At 38.5% G+C, this 19453-nt stretch overlaps 1 protein-coding gene and 1 non-coding gene across 3 annotated transcripts in view; both read left to right on the top strand.

The window, feature by feature from the left end:
* Positions 1-19453, top strand: part of LOC126299198 (uncharacterized) — a 256140-nt gene that overhangs the window by 229817 nt on the left and 6870 nt on the right. For both annotated transcript variants that reach the window (XM_049990979.1, XM_049990980.1), the window contains one exon: positions 17200-17305. In XM_049990979.1, coding sequence (XP_049846936.1) covers positions 17200-17305 — 106 coding nt within the window. The remainder of the gene's footprint in view (positions 1-17199; positions 17306-19453) is intronic.
* On the top strand, positions 13916-13990 carry Trnas-uga (transfer RNA serine (anticodon UGA)). Its single transcript has one exon. It is a non-coding gene; the product is annotated as a tRNA-Ser (tRNA).

Here is a 19453-nt window from a genome sequence, read left to right as displayed (position 1 = left end):
ATATTTTCACCTGCTTAAACACAGACCTCCAAGCTGCAGTTGTGGGAACTAAATCTATAATTCCAATTACTTTGTTCTGCACAATCAATAAATTTTGCCACATTCAGTAGCTTTGCTAGAGCATTATCCCATAGGACATCAACTGATCTTTTTGTGTTGAATGTTGGTAGTCTTACACCAAAAGTACCTAAACTTAAATATGCTGATAAGTTTAATGTATAGTTATTTAAGTTTTCATCAGTAGGTATGCCAAAGACGTGAGAACTTTCTATCTCAATTATTATTTCTTGTTGGTCTACTGTGTTAATCATTGTGTGGTGTTTTTCACATTACAAAAATTGTATGATGTGTACTTTCTCTAAGTGTAAAGGTGGCCACTGGAGCAAAATTAGTTAGTCACTTTAAAAAAAATAATACATTCATCATTGACAAAACATGAGTAATTCTATCTCCTGATTCACAAAAAATTACAAATTGGTAACATCAAGGAAGAACAGTAATGTATCGTTGATTGTACCCAGTTCAGTGGCCATTCCAATTTCATTTTGTGCAGATGATTTGTGTCCCTCTATGAATTACAAGACATAGGTGTAAAGTTTTGGCACTGAAAGAATGTGTTTCATTGCTCAAAAATGCTATTATTTTTTATGTACTCCCCATTGAGGTCTGTGTGGCTGTTCAAATGCTTTTACAGTGACTTTATTCTACTCATTAAGAGTAATTCTGTGAGGTCTGAAATATACCCATCTATGCTTACAATAGCTTCCTTATTGGGTGCAGATTGTTTTCAAACCACAGATATAATTACAGAAACAGGTGAAGTCAGAGGATAGCATTTCTGGTGAGGATCGTACAGACATCCCATCATTTGACCATCACACATACTCCCATATGTAAGACACAAAAATAGATGTCCCTCATCTTAAGAAGCAACTGAAAGAGTTGAAACAAATAAGTCAGCAAGTCCAGATGGAATCCCATTTTGGTTCCACAGAGAATACTTTTCAGCATTGGTTCCTAACTAAGCTTGCATTAATTGTGAATCTCTCATCTGGTGCAAAGTCCTGAGGCACCAGAAAAAGCACAGATGACTCTTCCATATAAGAAGAGTAAAAGAAGAAACTCACAAAATTAGAGGCTCATATCCTTAATGTTAACTTGCTGCAGAATTTTTGAATTTATTCTAAGTCTGAAAATAATAAATTTCCTTGAGTCTTCAGTTTTGAAATTTTGTTGACAGGGAACCAGAAACTGTATTAAATTCCTTAAAATGTTTATTAATGGTTCTTTCAGCAGTTACAGTATTTATACCATGTAACTAGTTTCAAATCTTACAGTTTCATTTTCAAGTCTGGCCTGCTGAGTCTGCACTGACAGTGTTTGATCTTAATAATAAACATCAAAGTGGCAACACATGCTTGATAAATGTTTGCAGAATGAATGCCAGAATCCACACATGCCTCTTACCAGGTCAAAATCAAACTGTACTTGACTTGGTAAGAGGCATGTTTGGATTGTGACAATCATTCTTCAAACATTTATCAAGCATGTATTGCCACTTTGATTTTTATTATTAAGATCAGGCACTGTCAATGCAGCTTCAGTAGACCAGGCTTGAAAATGAACCTGTTAGGTTCAGAAATTGTTGCCCAATATAGATACTACAACTGTTGACAGAATTGTTAATAAATGCCATAAGAAATTTCCTTGAGGCAGTGAAGCTTCTGTACACAAATCAGCACAGATTGAAAAAGCATTGCTCATGCAAAACTTAGCTTTCTCTTTTCTCTCAATATATCTTGTAAACCAGGGAGTAAGGCCAACAAGCAGATTCCATGTTCCTAGATTTCCAGAAAGCATTGACATAGTGCTCCATTGTAGACTGTTTAGGAAGGTCTGAGCATATGGAATAGGTTCTCAGATATGTGAGTGGCTGGGCAAGATCTTAAGTAGTAGAATCCAGTGTGTGATCCTGGATGGCAAGTGTTCAACAGATACAAGGGTATATGAAATTCCAAAATGATGGAGGATAGGACCAGCTAATTGGGTGTTAAATATTTTCTTTTTTTCAGTATCCATCACAACTGTGATAATAGTAATTTCCTTTGTGGCAACTAGATTCAGATTTCAAACCATCACAACCATTTTCAAACCATAGCCTTAAATGTAAGTGTAATCATACAGTCCACCAATATACATATCTGTAACCAAATGTTCATATTCATTGATAGAAATCATTATATTAATACAAAATGTTAACTTCATTTGAGTATAAAATATGGTTTCCTTCCAATGGAGTACAGTAAATTTTACCACACCATTTTCTCTCTGCTTATGATGGCAGCTATATCATATACTTTTATCCATTGCTATATTGTGTAATTTTTGAGGTTTTTATCTGTAGTTGCAGCTTTCAGGCATCCTTCATGTGTATCATCTTCATGAGAAGCAGGGCCACATCTGAATTCAGTTGCCCAAGCGTGAAGTGATGACATTGCAGGAGAAGAACCCTTACAAACTTCACAACTTTGAATGGCTTTTAAATTAATAATAAAGACTCCAAAACAGAGAATTTTATAACAGCATTGTATTCCATTTTCTCCAGTGGAGATAAACACCACAATATGACTACTTTATGGTGCTATATGGATCAAATTATTGTCCATACAAAGTACACACTTGATTTGTGGAATTTTACAACATGCAGAAACATACAAAATGTAGTTGTTGATCACACAACTGTTGTACCAGACCAAGAGTTTTTCACCTTACCTTTATACTTCAACTGCCCAATGTAGTTTCCTACATTGCACTTCAGAAGCAAGAAATAAACCAGAAGTAAAGAATAAACTGGAGGGGAGGGGAATGTGTATTCTATAAAACAATAACTTCTTAAGTAGAATACTGTGAGTGACACAGTCAAATGTCTAGAGTAATTAGCTGAATATGTGAGCTAGTGATACATTATCATTTAAAATGTTCGTTTGAACTTAATGAAAATTTAAACAGCTACCTCACTTGAATCTCGCTTTTGAAATCCAAAGCTGGATTAGATAATCATACCATTGACGCATAGCTAACGCACCATTATTGACTAAGTTGGTCTATGACTACACTCAAACATGCATTGAAAGTAGATGTTTTTAAGATCAAAGCAGTGCACTGTAATCCCCCCTGTCATTTATCTGATGTGGATAAAACAGCGCCATCATAATCACATACTCACTTCCAAGTGCCGAAGAAACACTGTTTCTTTGCAGTGTAGGGTTGCTTAGTCATTCATTATGGAAGTCATGTTGTTACAATGATAAATTAACAGACTTATGTTAGGTGTGGTGGTCATAAGTAGTTGTTGATGTCATCATTGTTGAAGTCAAATACAGGCTCCAGTGGAGCAAATATAGTCACACAAAATAAGAATATTGTCACTGAGGCCAATGTCACGCGAGTGCCAGATGGAAAAGGGGCTAACAGAGAAGTCAATGTTCATAGCAAATAATTCAACACCAGTGAAACACTGTCAAGATATAGTGGTATGAAATCATATACACAGTCCATGAGAGCTCATGGTCTAGTGACTAGAATTGCTGCCTCTAGACCAAGGGGCCCTGGGTTTGATTCCTGGCCACGTTGGGGATTTTTTTCTGCCCAGGGATTGGGTGTTTATGTTGTCCTTATCATTTCATCGTCCTCATAAACATCATCATCATCACTCATGTATAAAAATTGGGAATTTGTACGGGTGCTGAAGACTGCGCAGTTGAGCGCCCCACAAACCGAACAGTCCATGAGCAGTGATTAAATGAGAAGTTGACAGGAAAATATGAGGGCAGTTACACTCAACACAGCACTAATATGATTAGGCAGTGCAGTCTCCTTCATTTCAGCATTGTTACCAGAGCTATTGCCTGCCAAAGCTATCACTGACAGAACAGCAGAAGTTGGAGTTAGTTTGGTAGTGCCTTTGATGTAGGGGCTTGGTGTGTAGATTTGATGGATGGCAATGTCCAGAATGAAACTTAGACCAGTGATAAATAATTATCCTACTGTAAGGAATTTGCTTTTTGACAGATAGCTCTATGTCTGAGAATGCAGCCTACTGGTTCAACACTGCAGCTGGGGGCATCAGTAGAGGATGACACAGAGGGGCAGGTCCAATCTCCATCAACACCTAGATCTGCCGCCTTGAGGCCTTGAATTTGAATAGCTCTGATGCAAGGGGCTGTTCTTGCGGAGCATTGATCCATTTTATTGAGGTTGTGTGTGTACTGTGGAGGTGGCAGTTGTGGCCTATACACTGTATGGACTGCCTATGGTCATGATGAAGCAGCAAGGATGGCACTGAGACGCCTTCCATTTGCCACAAGTATAACTGATCTTTATGGCACATAAGGTGTTATACTTGAGCTGCAACAGAGAAGATCTGCCATTGTCTGTGACCTATTCAGTAGAATATCCTGTGTCTCCAATCATGAACAGAACAGTGTGGCTTGTGTACATTGTCCAGTCTGCCAACACATCTCTAATGATCTTTTATAATTCAGATGATGGTGAATGCATTGTCACTTTACAGAAAAAAAGGGTTATCAGCTTGAGAAATTTCTCACAGAAATGACATACACACCAGTGCTTTAAATTGAACATTAAGCAACTATGTGAGGCACAGTACATTGAAAATCTGCCTTATAGTGGTCAACAACACCAGCTGATGACTACTTTCTAAAAATTATAGCTTCTAAGTTTCCCAAGGAGAACACAACAGCATAGTGTGCTGGTCTTTTAGAGGCAACTGTAGGACTGTCTTGAACTAAACAGTACACAATCATCTCCAAACGATCGATTTGGCCTCTTAGGCAATCATTATGGAAAAAAAAAAAAAAAAATACAAACCCCCAGTGTAAAGAAGTTGGTCAGAAAACATATATTAATGGTGACAGGTTAACATCACAAGTGGAGGTTTTGTCTGACACCTGATGATCCTTGTAGAAGAGTGTGGTGGCAACCATGTACCAATGCAAGTCTGAGGCATGTAGTTGCACATGTTAATCAGGGAGGCAAGTCAGTCATGCTTTGGGGAAGTATCATGTACAGGTGTTGCATGTCTCACATCAATATTGAGGGTAATTTGAGGCTATACCTTTTTGAGACAGGATCCTTCGACTGTTGTGCAGCCTTACATTCAGTATACTAGTGCTAAGTTAATCTTTCAAGACAGTACTGCATGAGTGCACCACACCCACCTTTTCAACACCTTACTACAATAGGCAGGAATAAACCAAATGGGATGGAATGCAAAGCCTGTTGTCATTAACCCATTTGAGCATGATTGGAACCAGCTGAAACTTGCAGTGTATTGTTGTAGGAAACCTCCCCAGATACTGGAAAACAAGAAGAGGGCTACTGTTGAAGATGGAACAGGCTTAACCACAGTGTCTCCACCACCTTGTGGACAGCAGGCCACAGAGTTTCCAAGCATGTCAGAATAAGTGGGGTGGAACAATGTAGTATTGAATGTTATCCAGCAGCAGATTTTTATTTCACAAATGTGCCAACGCATGCATTTTTGAACATATTGTCTTCACTTTGGCTACTGTTTAGTTTTTATTTTACTGTGAAACTGGTTTTTTTCATAGGGCTTATTTCTTTAGTCCCTTCTCCCTTTAAATCTAAGTGCACACATGTTGACATATACGCCGTTGGTAAAAAAAACTTTTTTTTTGAACTGGATAGTTCATTTCACTTAGGCATGACACAGGTTTCTGATGTTAGAAGAAAACTGTTTGCTGTTGAGTTGGCTTGACCCCATATTTATGTTGAGTGAGGCTGAAATGGTTCACTGTCGGTTTAGTAGAAGTGTAGTTATTTAAAGTACAATTAAAATCATTCTGATATAAGATGCTGAATAATGTCTATAGATTCTTTATGTGGTATTTCTGAGTTAATTATTTTACTGTAATGTCACCCAGATAGTTCATGATCATAACAGTTTTTGTGTTCTAAGTATTGCTAGAAAATTCCATGAACACTGATAATTGTAATTCTAAAGGGCGGGAAGTTGTAGTGCTACAATATGAAAGTCATATTGATCACCATTATTATTCTTCATCAAGAGCAAGTTTCATGCATGCATCAAATAAGTCACAATTAAACAGTATTTCCAAATTATTTTGTGAGAACTTGGCATGGCACATGTGCTGACTTCTGGTTGTGTCTTAACTATATTTAACATCACCACAAATTTGTAACGGCTTATTAAATTTATTAAGAATAGATAATGAAGTAGCCCATTGGCCAAAAGAAAAGGATGAAATGGCTTGTTGTTCGTTTCAATGGTCCAGATGTCTCTGAAGTCATCTTGGAGAACAGATTAGAATAGGCCTGCAGATTATTTTAGAGATATATGTTCTTCAAAATTAGAACTAAAATATTTGAGGCTGGACTAATCCAGCTGCAAGCTGCAATAAAAGACATCAGATGCACTGATATTTTTATGTGCCAACATCACAAAGATGTTCGGGCTCACATGTGGTTCCTCGTCATCGAAATGTCTTGGCTTAAACTCGTCTAGGGGTTGAACTACACGTGTTGCATTACACACCCTAAATTAGACACCTGTGACCCTTTGGTTAGATTGCCTAGCTGATGGCAAGTTTGCAAAATTTTATGAAACATAAAACATTACATTGAAGCAGGCAAAAAGGAATACAAAAGTCTCAAAAAAGAGATCGACAGGAAGTGCAAAATGGCTAGCGGATAAATGTAAGGATGTAGAGGCTTATCTCACTAGGGGTAAGATAGATACTGCCTACATGAAAATTAAGGAGACCTTTTGAGAAAAGAGAACCACTTGTATGAATATCCAGAGCTCAGATGGAAACCCAGTTCTAAGCAAAGAAGGGAAAGCATAAAGGTGGAACGAGTATATAGAGGGTCTATACAAGGGTGATTTACTTGAGGACAATATTATGGAAATGGAAGAGGATGTAGATGAAGATGAAATGGGAGATATGATACTGTATGAAGAGTTTGACAGAGCACTGAAAGACCTGAGTCGAAACAAGGCTCCTGCAGTAGACAACATTCCATTAGAACTACTGACGGCCTGACCCAGTCCTGACAAACCTCTACCATCTGGTGAGCAAGGTGTGTGAGGCAGGCGAAATACCCTCAGAATTCAAGAAGAATATAATAATTCCAATCCCAAAGAAAGCAGGTGTTGACAGATGTGAAAATTACCGAAATATTAGTTTAATAAGTCAGGGCTGCAAAATACTAACGCAAATTCTTTACAGACGAATGGAAAAACTAGTAGAAGCCGACCTTGGGGAAGGTCAGTTTGGATTCCGTAGAAATATTGGGACACGTGAGGCAACACTGACCCTACGGCTTATCTTAGAAGCTAGATTAAGGAAAGGCAAACCTACGTTTCTAGCATTTGTAGACTTAGAGAAAGCTTTTGACAATGTTGACTGGAATACTCTCTTTTATGAAGGTGGCAGGGTAAAATATAGGGAGCGAAAGGCTATTTACAATTTGTATAGAAACCAAATGGCAGTATTAAGAGTTGAGGGGCATGAAAGGGAAGCAGTGGTTGGGAAGGGAGTGAGATAGGGTTGTAGCCTCTCCCCAATGTTATTCAATCTGTACATTGAGCAAGCAGTGAAGAAAACAAAAGAAAAATTCGGAGGAGGTATTAAAATCCATGGAGAAGAAATAAAAACTTTGAGGTTCTCCGATGACATTGTAATTCTGTCAGAGACAGCAAAGGACTTGGAAGACCAGTTGAATGGAATGGATAGTGTCTTAAAGGGAGAATATAAGATGAACATCAACAAAAGCAAAATGAGGATAATGGAATGTAGTCGAATTAAGACGGGTGATGTTGAGGGTATTAGATTAGGAAGTGAGACACTTAAAGTAGTAAAAGGGTTTTGCTATTTGGGGAGCAAAATAACTGATGATGATCGAAGTAGATAGGATATAAAATGTAGACTGGCAATGGGAAGGAAAGTGTTTCTGAAGAAGAGAAATTTGTTAACATCAAGTATAGATTTAAGTGTCAGGAAGTCGTTTCTAAAAGTATTTGTATAGAGTGCAGCCATGTATGGAAGTGAAAAGTGGACAAGAAGAGAATTGAAGCTTTCGAAATGTGGTGCTACAGAAGAATGCTGAAGATTAGATGGGTAGATCACATAACTAATGAGGAGGCGTTGAATAGGATTGGGGAGAGGAGAAGTTTGTGGAACAACTTGACTAGAATAAGGGATCAGTTGGTAGGATATGTTCTGAGGCATCAAGGGATCAACAATTTAGTATTGGAGGGCAGCGTGGAGGGTAAAAATCGTAGAGGGAGACCAAGAGATGAATACACTAAGCAGATTCAGAAGGATGTAGGTTTCAGTAGGTGCTGGGAGATGAGGAAGCTTGCACAGGATAGAGTAGCATGGAGAGCTGCCTCAAACCAGTCTCAGGACTGAAGACCACAACAACAACAAAACATTATTATGGCAACGGCGTTGCCGCAGTGGGTACACCGGTCCCTGTGAGATCACTGAAGTTAAGCACTGTCGGACGTGGTCGGCACTTGGATAGGTGACTATCCAGGCTGCCATGCACTGTTGCCATTTTTGGGGTGCATTCAGCCTCATGATGCCAATTGAGGAGCTACTCGACCGAATAGTAGCGGCTTCGGTCATCAATACCATCATAACGGCCGGGAGAGCAGTGTGCTGACCCTACGCCCCTCCTATCTGCATCCTCTACTGAGGATGACACGGCTGTCGGATGGTCCCGGTAGGCCACTCATGGCCTGAAGATGGAGTGCCTCTTCAAAGCATTATTATAACATATAACAACAGTAATAATAATATTGGGAGCTAAATTAATGACCCATAAATGATGTAGGCCACACAGTTGCAATTTGGTTGGAATAATGTTCATTCAGAAAGCAAACTAATAGTGGAAGTGGTCATATTTAGAATTACTATTACACTGAAGTGCATATCCATTTGACATGGTTCAATCATTCACAATTGCATTGTGAATTACAAGTCCAATACTCCACCTTGTTAACTAATTGAAAAATTAGGCGCACAGATGCTCACCGTTCAGAGACTAAGTCATGCAATACCACACAATGTAAAATTTTCTAAGTTGTTTCACTTCCTAGCTACCTTAAGACTGACCATCTGCTTTCGCATCTCCACCTGCACTGTCCTCTGTCCGCCCCTGGCTGAATTTCCCATGCGCCAAGCATCCTTGCTCAACAGACTAGTGCAGTTCCTTTTCCTGAAGCCATCCATCTGATTGGCTACAGCTTATTCTACATTATTTTTCATTTTAACATAAATAATCAAAGCTTGACCACTTTCATGTTCTAAATGAAGTAACAATAATGTCGATTACATAATAAATATGAAATTCTTTTACATAAAACCAATATAACTTCCTTCTTAACTTTGAATGTCATGGCAAGTAGCTTTGTACCAATGTGCTTTCTGACAAATAAATAATGAACAGAAGTAACTTTTATGCACTAAACTTTACAATAAATAGTCTATTACCTAATGATTCAATACAGTGTCATGCTGTCATCATTCAATGTGTTTTGTGTGGAGGAAATGATGATCTTCTGCTTAACTGAAAATACTGATAATTGAAATTTCCTATATCTTTTAAACAAATAAAGTTACATAGTTGATATTTACAACATTTGTCATTTTAATGATGCGCTTCTATATGAAATGTTGATCATTAAGATCAACCAAAGCATTCAGATTTTAGCATTCAGGTCTTTGTTACAAAACTTGTTAATATCACTTTAACAGAAAATCCTAAACTATTATAGATATGATCAATACTCAAGTTTTATTGGGATCACAATGAAAATTTATGAAGGATGGTAGATTAAAATTACTGTGGCATCATTCCCTGAATTACTACAGAATTAAACAGTTTTCCTAAATGTTTCCCTTTATGGCCAATCTTAGGTCAACCGTATTTAACACTGGTATGTCTCCCTGGCCACAAACAGCTTCTACGGGGTTTTCCTATGACATAGGTTCTCATCTGTCTCACTCGCACACTACAGTTCTTAGGCCTCATTCAGCACAATAGATGCCTGTGAATTTCCCTATCTCGTGGCGAATTTGTGCTCTTTGTGGCACACAGTCTTAGACAGTAGGCTTTGTTTCACAATTCCTGAAGGCTGACTCTTTCGGCCACATACTTAAGTGGGAGCAAAATGCTCGTTAACTCACATGTTGGATGCGTTTGTATCAAACAGCAACCGTACTTCAGTATCTTACATTGTCAAGGAGAACATCAGTTTAGTGAGAGTGGCTGATGTTTAGTAATGCACCACTATAATTGTGGTTCCTTATGATATTTGGTATGACAAAAGTGAATCAGTGTGCTGTAGCTGACTTTTAGACACTACGGCAGTGTGATTAAGTTTTCTCCATAGAATACAGATTGCACATTATTAAAGAAAATTATTGCAGTTGTGCATCTTGAATCAGTTCTTGCCAAATTCGTAGTTACTTTACACTTGTTAAAACTATCATCTGATTCAGGCACTGCATGACATTGTTACTGTTTTTAATGATGTGAAGAGGTTAGGCTCCATGTCAACCTACAGGAATTGGATGAAAAGATTGAAATACCATGAGAAATGCATGCTTGAATATAAGTGCAGATGCTAAACAGACCTGCAGGTTGCATAGTTGTATCTGACTATAAACTGTACCTGTGCAGTGTCCTCAATATTGCAAGTGTTGGTCATGATCAGAACAGTGGTCTGTGTAGTTATGAGTGCATTGGTGCTAAGTGGATTCAAATATGGCAAATTGTTGGTGCTCTTACAGTGGGCGCTTCCATAACCAAGGGAGTTAAAGTGTTTAGTGTTTCAGGTGGCACCATATAAAAAATTTATACCGCATACGAGGAAAGCAGCTATTCACAGTGCAGACAAAAATGTTTGTTGAGTGATCGTGATGGACAGTCAATCAAGAGTATTGTGATGAAAAATAAGAGGATGACAGCTATAAAGGTTGCTGCAGAACCGAATGTCACCCGTCAACCCTGTCAGTACCAAAACAACATGAAGAGAGCTCCTTAAGCAGGGAATTGCAGGATGAGATGGAATTCCAGAACCAATCATCACTGATGCAAAGGAAAATGTGGTGCTGAAGTCGCAAAACCTAGGCTAAGGAGCACAGGAAAATGTGGTGCTGAAGTCACAAAACCTAGGCTAAGGAGCAATGGAAGAACATCATTTGGTCCCAATAGGTTTTTTACACTGTTTCCAACTTCTGACTGAATTTCCCTTCCAAGAGTGAAACATGTCAGGGGTTCAGTGATGGGTTGGGCAGCCGTATCTTGGTATTCCACAGGGCCCATGGTTCCTCAGCAAGTCTGCATTACTCTCAAGGTTTATATCACCATTTTGGCTGATCAGGTTTATCCCAAGGTACAATGTTTGCTTCCAAATACTGATGCTATGTTCCAAGATGATGGGGCCACTGGTCATGCATCTCGCATCATTCAGGATTGGTTTTGTGAGCATGGGGATGTATCTTTGCATCTCCCCTGACCACAACAGTCACCATGTCACAATATTATTGAGACTTCGTGGTCTACTTTGGAGAGAAGGATGCATGATTGCTATCGACCTTCATCACTGTTATCTGAACTTGCCACTATTTTATGGGAAGAATGGTATAAGATTCCATTGAAAACCATACAGGACCTGTATTTATAAATTTTGAAATGACCAGAATGTGTTTTGAATGCCAACGGTTTTCCTACAGAGTATTAGGCATGGTAATGTGTTGTGTTTTTGGTGTACCGTATTTTTATCCATCCCTGTAGGCGACCCATTACTTGAAGAACTCAAACTGCATGGTGATTGCTTATTAATAGGCCTGTACTGTTCATGAACTTTTCCCACTTCATGTTCTGTAGACATTGTTCTCTGAGGTGATAGTGGCATTTTGTGGATTGTTGCTATAATTAAGAATTCTTTTAAAGAGGGGTTAAAATTTGGGCTTGAACCTCAGAATCTAGGGGCATGAAAACCATAGTGTTGGAATATGATTGGTGACAATCTAGCCATCCGAAAGGACAACTCCAACTTAAAATGTTTGGACTGGCTACTAAATGTGAAAATGATGTCATTTATAAATTTTTGAATTAAAAAGCAACAAGAAAGTTTGCTTGAGCTCAAAATTTGAGATTTAACTTGCATGAAAATGTGGACTTTATTGATGGTGATATGAGCTAAAACCATCTGTTTCAGGATGAGGCTCTGGGACTTACAGAAGTGCTGGGTTTTGGTTCATGCTTTCTGTCACTGTTTTTTGCTGTTATAGTTGTTGATTTTGCTGTTGTAGAAAGTATTATTAGTCATTGCGGTTGACATTTCTGTCAAAATTTTAGGAATTCCTGCATCTGTGCTGTGTTTTGATTTGTCGATAACATAAACAAATGTGTTAAAGTTTGTACACAGTTGCACCCTAGAGTTGTGCCAAGCTCCACTCTATAGTTTAAGCTGAACACAGGCCCCAAGGAAGGAATAGAGTCAAACAAAATAACAACATGATTACTATGTTGTCATATTCATCATCAATATCATCATCATCATCAGATACAAGGTCTCGTTAAAGAGGCACTTGAAAAAGTCAATGGCCATAGCAAATAATAATCCAACATCAATGAAGTAGTATTAAACTGGGGAACAGTCCAATCCCATACAGAGTTCACAAGCAATATCAAGTGGAAAATAAAAAGGACAGTATAATCACATTCACAATAATCACAGCATTTTTGTGGTTAGACTGTGCAGTTGCCTTAATTTTGATGTTGTAGCTACAGGGTTTGCCCATTAAAGCTGTTGTTGGTGGCCAGAGTTACGTGTCTGTAGCATCCTCAGTGTGGAAGCTTGGTGAGGTGTATCCACTCACTATATAGCCATAATATCTTGAGTGCAGCTCCAAATAAGTCTATGGTCTGTAGGGTGGATTTACAGAACAAATATGATGAATTTTGATTTTATAGTGTAGAATCAATTTCCACTTTTTTCAGTGAGAAGTGAGTTGAACAACTCCTATGAGTAATAGATAAAAAATCTTTTGATAGCAACATTGATAGGACATAAAACAATCCAGCAAGAATGATCCATTTTCACTGTATGCAATTTGAGCACCGTATCTGTTAGAGCTGATATAACAATTGCAAATCTGAAACTTCGTGGCAGATTAAAACTGTGTGCCCGACCGAGACTCGAACTCGGGACCTTTGCCTTTCGCGGGCAAGTGCTCTACCAACTGAGCTACCAAAGCACGACTCACGCCCGGTACTCACAGCTTTACTTCTGCCAGTATCTGTCTCCTGCCTTCCAAACTTTACAGAAGCTCTTCTGCGAACATTGCAGAACTAGCACTCCTGAAAGAAAGGATACTGCAGAGACATGGCTTAGCCACAGCCTGGGGGATGTTTCCAGAATGAGTTTTTCACTCTGCAGCGGAGTGTGCGCTGGTATGAAACTTCCTGGCAGATTAAAACTGTGTGCCCGACCGAGACTCGAACTCGGGACCTTTGCCTTTCGCGGGCAAGTGCTCTACCAACTGAGCTACCGAAGCACGACTCATGCCCGGTACTCACAGCTTTACTTCTGCCAGTATCCGTCTCCTACCTTCCAAACTTTACAGAAGCTCTTCTGTGAACCTTGCAGAACTAGCACTCCTGAAAGAAAGGATACTGCGGAGACATGGCTTAGCCACAGCCTGGGGGATGTTTCCAGAATGAGATTTTCACTCTGCAGCAGAGTGTTCGCTGGTATGAAACTTCTGTAAAGTTTGGAAGGTAGGAGACGGATACTGTCAGACGTAAAGCTGTGAGTACCGGGCGTGAGTCGTGCTTCGGTAGCTCAGTTGGTAGAGCACTTGCCCGTGAAAGGCAAAGGTCCCGAGTTCGAGTCTCGGTCGGGCACACAGTTTTAATCTGCCAGGAAGTTTCATACCAGCGCACACTCTGCTGCAGAGTGAAAGTCTCATTCTGGTAATTGCAAATCTGTTGAAAAAAAATTATATCTAGAACAAGATGAGAGAAATTTTGCACTTTTACATTTCTAAAGGAAGTTCCACTCATTACTCAAGCAGTTAACTAATGTGTTCAAATGTAATACAGTCTTTTTAGGTCAGCTTCACATGTCACAAGTGTATTCCCTCATGACATTCTTCCATCAGTGCACTCCACTATCTGAAACCATTCAGTATCTTCTGCTCCTCCATTTCCCTTTCCACTCTGCGCACCCTTAGTCACTACTATCTTCACCATTCACAGGATAATGAGTGTACATGTAAGAGTTATTCCTGCATCAAAGAAAACAAAGTTTTGTATTTCAGCAGTGATTGCCTTCTTTATGGGTGTTTCCAAATGTCATTGTGTTGTCTGTAAAATGAACATATGTACATCCTTTCAGTCTTTAACTTCTATCAGAATTTTCTGGCATTTGGCTCTATTTGGAGTAGTGACAAGTCAAAGACACTATTAGTGTGCCTCTCAGTGATGACTTGTTGTTCCTATTTATGTAGACTGAATTTAATCTGTTTCTAACTTCATACTAATGATACAGCATTTCTTTAAATTCTACAGAATACTTTTCATTCTTTTAGTGAGTTTCATTTCAGTAACAAGTATTCAACACATGGTTCATCTTTTCCCTTTTATTAAAATCACATATCCCATCAAATATTGTACTGGGTGATCAAAAAAGTCAGTATAAATTTGAAAACTGAATAAATCATCGAATAATGTAGATAGAGAGGTACAAACTGACGCACATGCTTGGAATGACATAGGGTTTTATTAGAACCAAAAAAATACAAAAGTTCAAAAAATGTCCAACAGATGGCACTTCATCTGATCAGAATAGCAATAATTAGCATAAAAAATATGACAAAGCAAAGATGATGTTCTTTACAAGAAATGCTCAATATGTCCACCATCATTCCTCAACAATAGCTGTAGTCGAGGAATAATGTTGTGAACAGCACTGTAAAGCATGTCTGGAGTTATGGTGAGGCATTGGCGCCGGATGTTGTCTTTCAGCATCCCTAGAGATGTCGGTCAATCACGATACATGTGCGATGTCAGGTAACCCTAAAGCCAATAATCGCACAGACTGAGGTCTGGGGACCTGGGAGGCCAAACATGACGAAAGTGGTGGCTGAGCACACGATCATCACCAAACGATGCGTGCAAGAGATCTTTCATGCATCCAGCAATATGGGGTGGAGCGCCATCCTGCATAAACATCGTACGTTCCAGCAGGTGTTTATCAGCCAGGCTGGGAATGATGCGATTCTGTAACATATCGGCGTACTTCTCACCCATCACGGTAGCAGTTACAAAACCAGGATCACGCATTTCCTTGAAGAAAAAAGGCCCGATAATGGTAGATATGGTAAATCCATCCCATACCGTGACTTTCTGAGGCCAGATTGGGATTTTCCAAGACAGTTCTAGGATTTTCAGTAGCCCAAATTCTGCAGTTGTGGGCGTTGACAGACCCTCGGAGTGAAATGAGCTTCGGCAGTCCGCAACACGTTACTCAACCAATTGTCATCTTCCACCATCTTTTGAAATGCCCACACCGCAAATGTCCTTTCCTTCACTAAATCGCCAGGTAACAGTTCATGATGCCAATGGATTTTGTATGGATAGCATTGGAGGGTACGCCTCAGTGCCAATCAAACAGTAGTGTATGGAATGCCGGTGCGACGTGCGATTGCACGAGCACTGACTTCCCATGCGTAGACAAACCCGCTACAGTCTCCATTTCTTCCTGAACTGTCTCAGCAGCATTATGCCTTGTGCTTGGTTGGCCACTAGGGGTCTATCGTCTAAACAACCCGTGGCTTATCGAACGTTGAAATCATTCTCGCCACAGCTGCATTTTTCAATGGATCTTTACCCATTCAAATCCCCTTCCTATGGCGATAAGATTGTAATGCTGAACTAGCACATTTCCCATTCTGATAATACAGCTTCATTAAAAACGCCTTTTCAGGTAACGTCAACATGATGCGACTGCTGGTGCATCTGATTCTCTCTCTTATTACAGCTCATTTTATACATGATTATCATACGCAGTCACTGATGTTTTGCTGTCCAGCGCCATCTGTCAGACATTTTGTGAACTTTTTTTTTGTTCTAATAAAACCCCATGTAATTGCAAGCATGTGTGTCAATTTTTACCTCTCTATCTACATTATTCTGTGGTTTATTAAGTTTTCAAATTTATACTGACTTTTTGATCACCCGGTACATCTGTTACTCATGCTTGACAGAGAGTTGAGGAAATGCCTTGGTGCCAGTGATGGCCAAGTGTTGGTTAGGAGGAGGCTAGTTGAGGGTCTGCAACCAACCTGTTTGTGTGCTAGACTTGTTAGACCTACACCTGAAGTTATGGTTGGGGGTGTGATTTTTTTGATGAGTTAAAAAACTACTTGTATGTTGAGTTTTTTCATTTAGGTATCAACACTGCCAAAAAACTTATTGGTACCAGAAAAACTCATGGATTCAGTTCCTCATTTTAGCTTTTACTGACTTTCATGTATTGGTTATGTTTTTTTCTCTCTGTAGATGGTGCAGCTTCAGTAAAATGTATTACACTCAGCCTCCACGAGCTAAGGCTCAAAGTCAGATCAGTTTCTTGAAGTTTGTTGCATTCTGTTAGCAAAGGATATCCCAAATCTACCAGTTACTGAGAGACAGTTGAACATCTTAATTTTACCATATCCATTTTGTCTTGATGAAGCATAAATGTGCTGTTATGAATCATGCCAACTGACATAAAATTATTCACTGTTGAACCATCCTCTGCTAAATTGTAAATATGCAGTTATGTAAACCAACTTGTAACATGTACAAAGAAATAATACATGGTCTAAGGCCATACACAGTTTTGTTTTTACACTGGTTCTTCTAGCAAATGCACAGCCAGTTCATTCCCACACAGTGTGGCATATTTATAGAATTAAGACATTAATTATATCCCTTAGGCTGGAATTCAGACTTCACAGTTGTACACAAATTTTGTGTTACCAACTGGTGCATTTCTTGTCATTCAATATTAAGAATGAAATTTGTTTCTCATGCAAAACCATACTAATTTTACATTTACACCTTTTTCAGATGTGTCTACCACAACAACAAAGAAAGTTCCATCCCCACTTGAAAAATCACTTAATTACCTTACTGCAGAGGATGAGTCTACATCAGACAGTGAAAGCCTTGCAAGGTATAGTACTTCTGTGTTAAGTTGTACTTCTGCATTTTACACGTGGACACACAGTATAACTGAATGATAGTTGCAGTCTGCATGTAGAATGACAATTTCTGTAACTATACGGAAAAATTCATTGAAATGAACAGATGTGGAAATACTATTTCCAAATAATTATGCATAATTTCTTAACTTTTTTCCATTTTCCCATTGTATGACTGTAACGTAGACAGATCTTTGAATTACGCTAGTCACTGCCAATCATCACTTCCTACACAATTAAAGAAAAAGCTATTCAAAAACACTGATACAATACAAGAAAATAGTTGTAGGAGATTTACATAATTTTTCACTTTATTCCTATCCCACAGTTAAAATTGCTTGTATTTGTAGGTGCTATTATTAGAGAAGAATATGAAGTATCCCATGTAGAATCTACAACGTCTACTTTGTAGCCTGAAATAAAGACACAAAATTTCTGTATCACAAACTTATAGAAAATGAATTTCAGAAAATAGGAAAACATATACTGGAATTCTTAAATTAAGAAATGAAAATTTACAAAAGGAAAAGTCTGGCAACAAAAATCAGCTATATTCTTTCAAGCATAAAAAACTAAACTACTCAGGAAACAGAATGTGATGATCAATACTATCAACAGTAGCTTCCTAACTGAAGGAATGCTTTGAAAATGTAGCAGTACATTTTGAATAAATCTTGGTTAAAGCAACAAAAGAATGATTTTCATAACATCTGAGAAAAACCAGGCCTTCCTTCACAACGAACTAGAAGGCAGTATCATTGAAATTATGGCAGAGAAAGCTGCATGGTCAAACGGCTACTGGGAAACACTGTTCAAAATTAAGTTCACAAGTGAAATGATATACTCACTAACACTTCAGAACAGTATGCTTAGTTCTACGAGTTCAAAATTCTATGCCTTATTTTTGTATAGTGACTCATAAAAATGCTCAAAATTGTGATGTTACCATTCCTAAAATGTATACTTATCTCAGCTCAAAATACCAAATTTTTTGAACAATAAAATGCACTCCACTGTCATGGCTATCTATTTTAAGTGCTATTGCTTCACTTGACACAAGAAGATAAAGACTCCCAAAACAAGTAGGAAAATAAGTATTCGTTGATACATCTGTAAAACTTTGTGAAAGAATTTACTTCCCTTAGAGTAGAGTAGTAAAAGCACTTGTGGCTTGTTGTTGTTGTGGTCTTCAGTCTGAAGTCTGGTGTGATGTGGCTTTCCATGCTACACTATCCTGTGCAAGCCTGTTCATCTCTAAGTAACTACTGCAACATACCTCTTTTAGAATCTGCTACTGTATTTATCTCTTGGTCTCCCTCTATGATTTTTACCCCACACACTTTCCTGTAGTGATAAATTGGCGATCCCTTGACATCTATGAATGTGTCCTACTGACCAGCCCCTTCTTATATTCAGGTTGTGCTACAAATTTCTTTTCTCCCCAGTTCTATTCAGTACCTCCTCATTAGTTATGTGATGTGCCAATCAAATCTTCAGCATTATTGTGTAGCACCACATTTCAAAAGCCTCTATTCTCTTCTTGACTAAACTGTTAATCATCCATGTGTCACTTCCATAGGGCTAAATTCCATACAAATACTTTCAGAAAAGACTTCCTGACACTTAAATCTATGCTTGATGCTAACAGATTTCTCTTGTTTAGGAAAGCTTTTCTTGCCATTGCCAGTCTACATTTTATATGCTCTCTACTTCGGCCGTCATCAGTTATTTTTCTGCCCAAATAGCAAAACTCATCTACTACTTTCAGTGTCCTAATCTAATTCCCTTAGCATCACATGATTTAATTCAACTACATTTCATTATCCTCATTTTGTTATTGTTGATGTTCATCTTGTATCCTCCTTTCAAGACACTGTCAACTCCATTCAAATGCTCTTCCAAGTCCTTTTCTGTCTCTGGCAGAATTACAATGTCATAGGCAAACTTCAGAGTTTTTGTTTCTTCTCTCTCAACTTTAATTCCTACTGCAAATTTTTCTTTGGCTTCCTTTACTGCTTTCTCAATGGATAGATTGAATAATATTGGGGATAGACTACAATCCTGCCTCACTCCCTTCTCAACCAGTGCTTTCCTTTCATACCCTTTGACTCTTATAACTG

The sequence above is a fragment of the Schistocerca gregaria genome, chromosome X (assembly GCF_023897955.1).
Source record: "Schistocerca gregaria isolate iqSchGreg1 chromosome X, iqSchGreg1.2, whole genome shotgun sequence".
Lineage (NCBI taxonomy): Eukaryota > Metazoa > Arthropoda > Insecta > Orthoptera > Acrididae > Schistocerca > Schistocerca gregaria.
The sequence above is the reverse complement of the archived record's forward strand: the minus strand, read 5'-3'. Positions and strand labels throughout refer to the sequence as shown.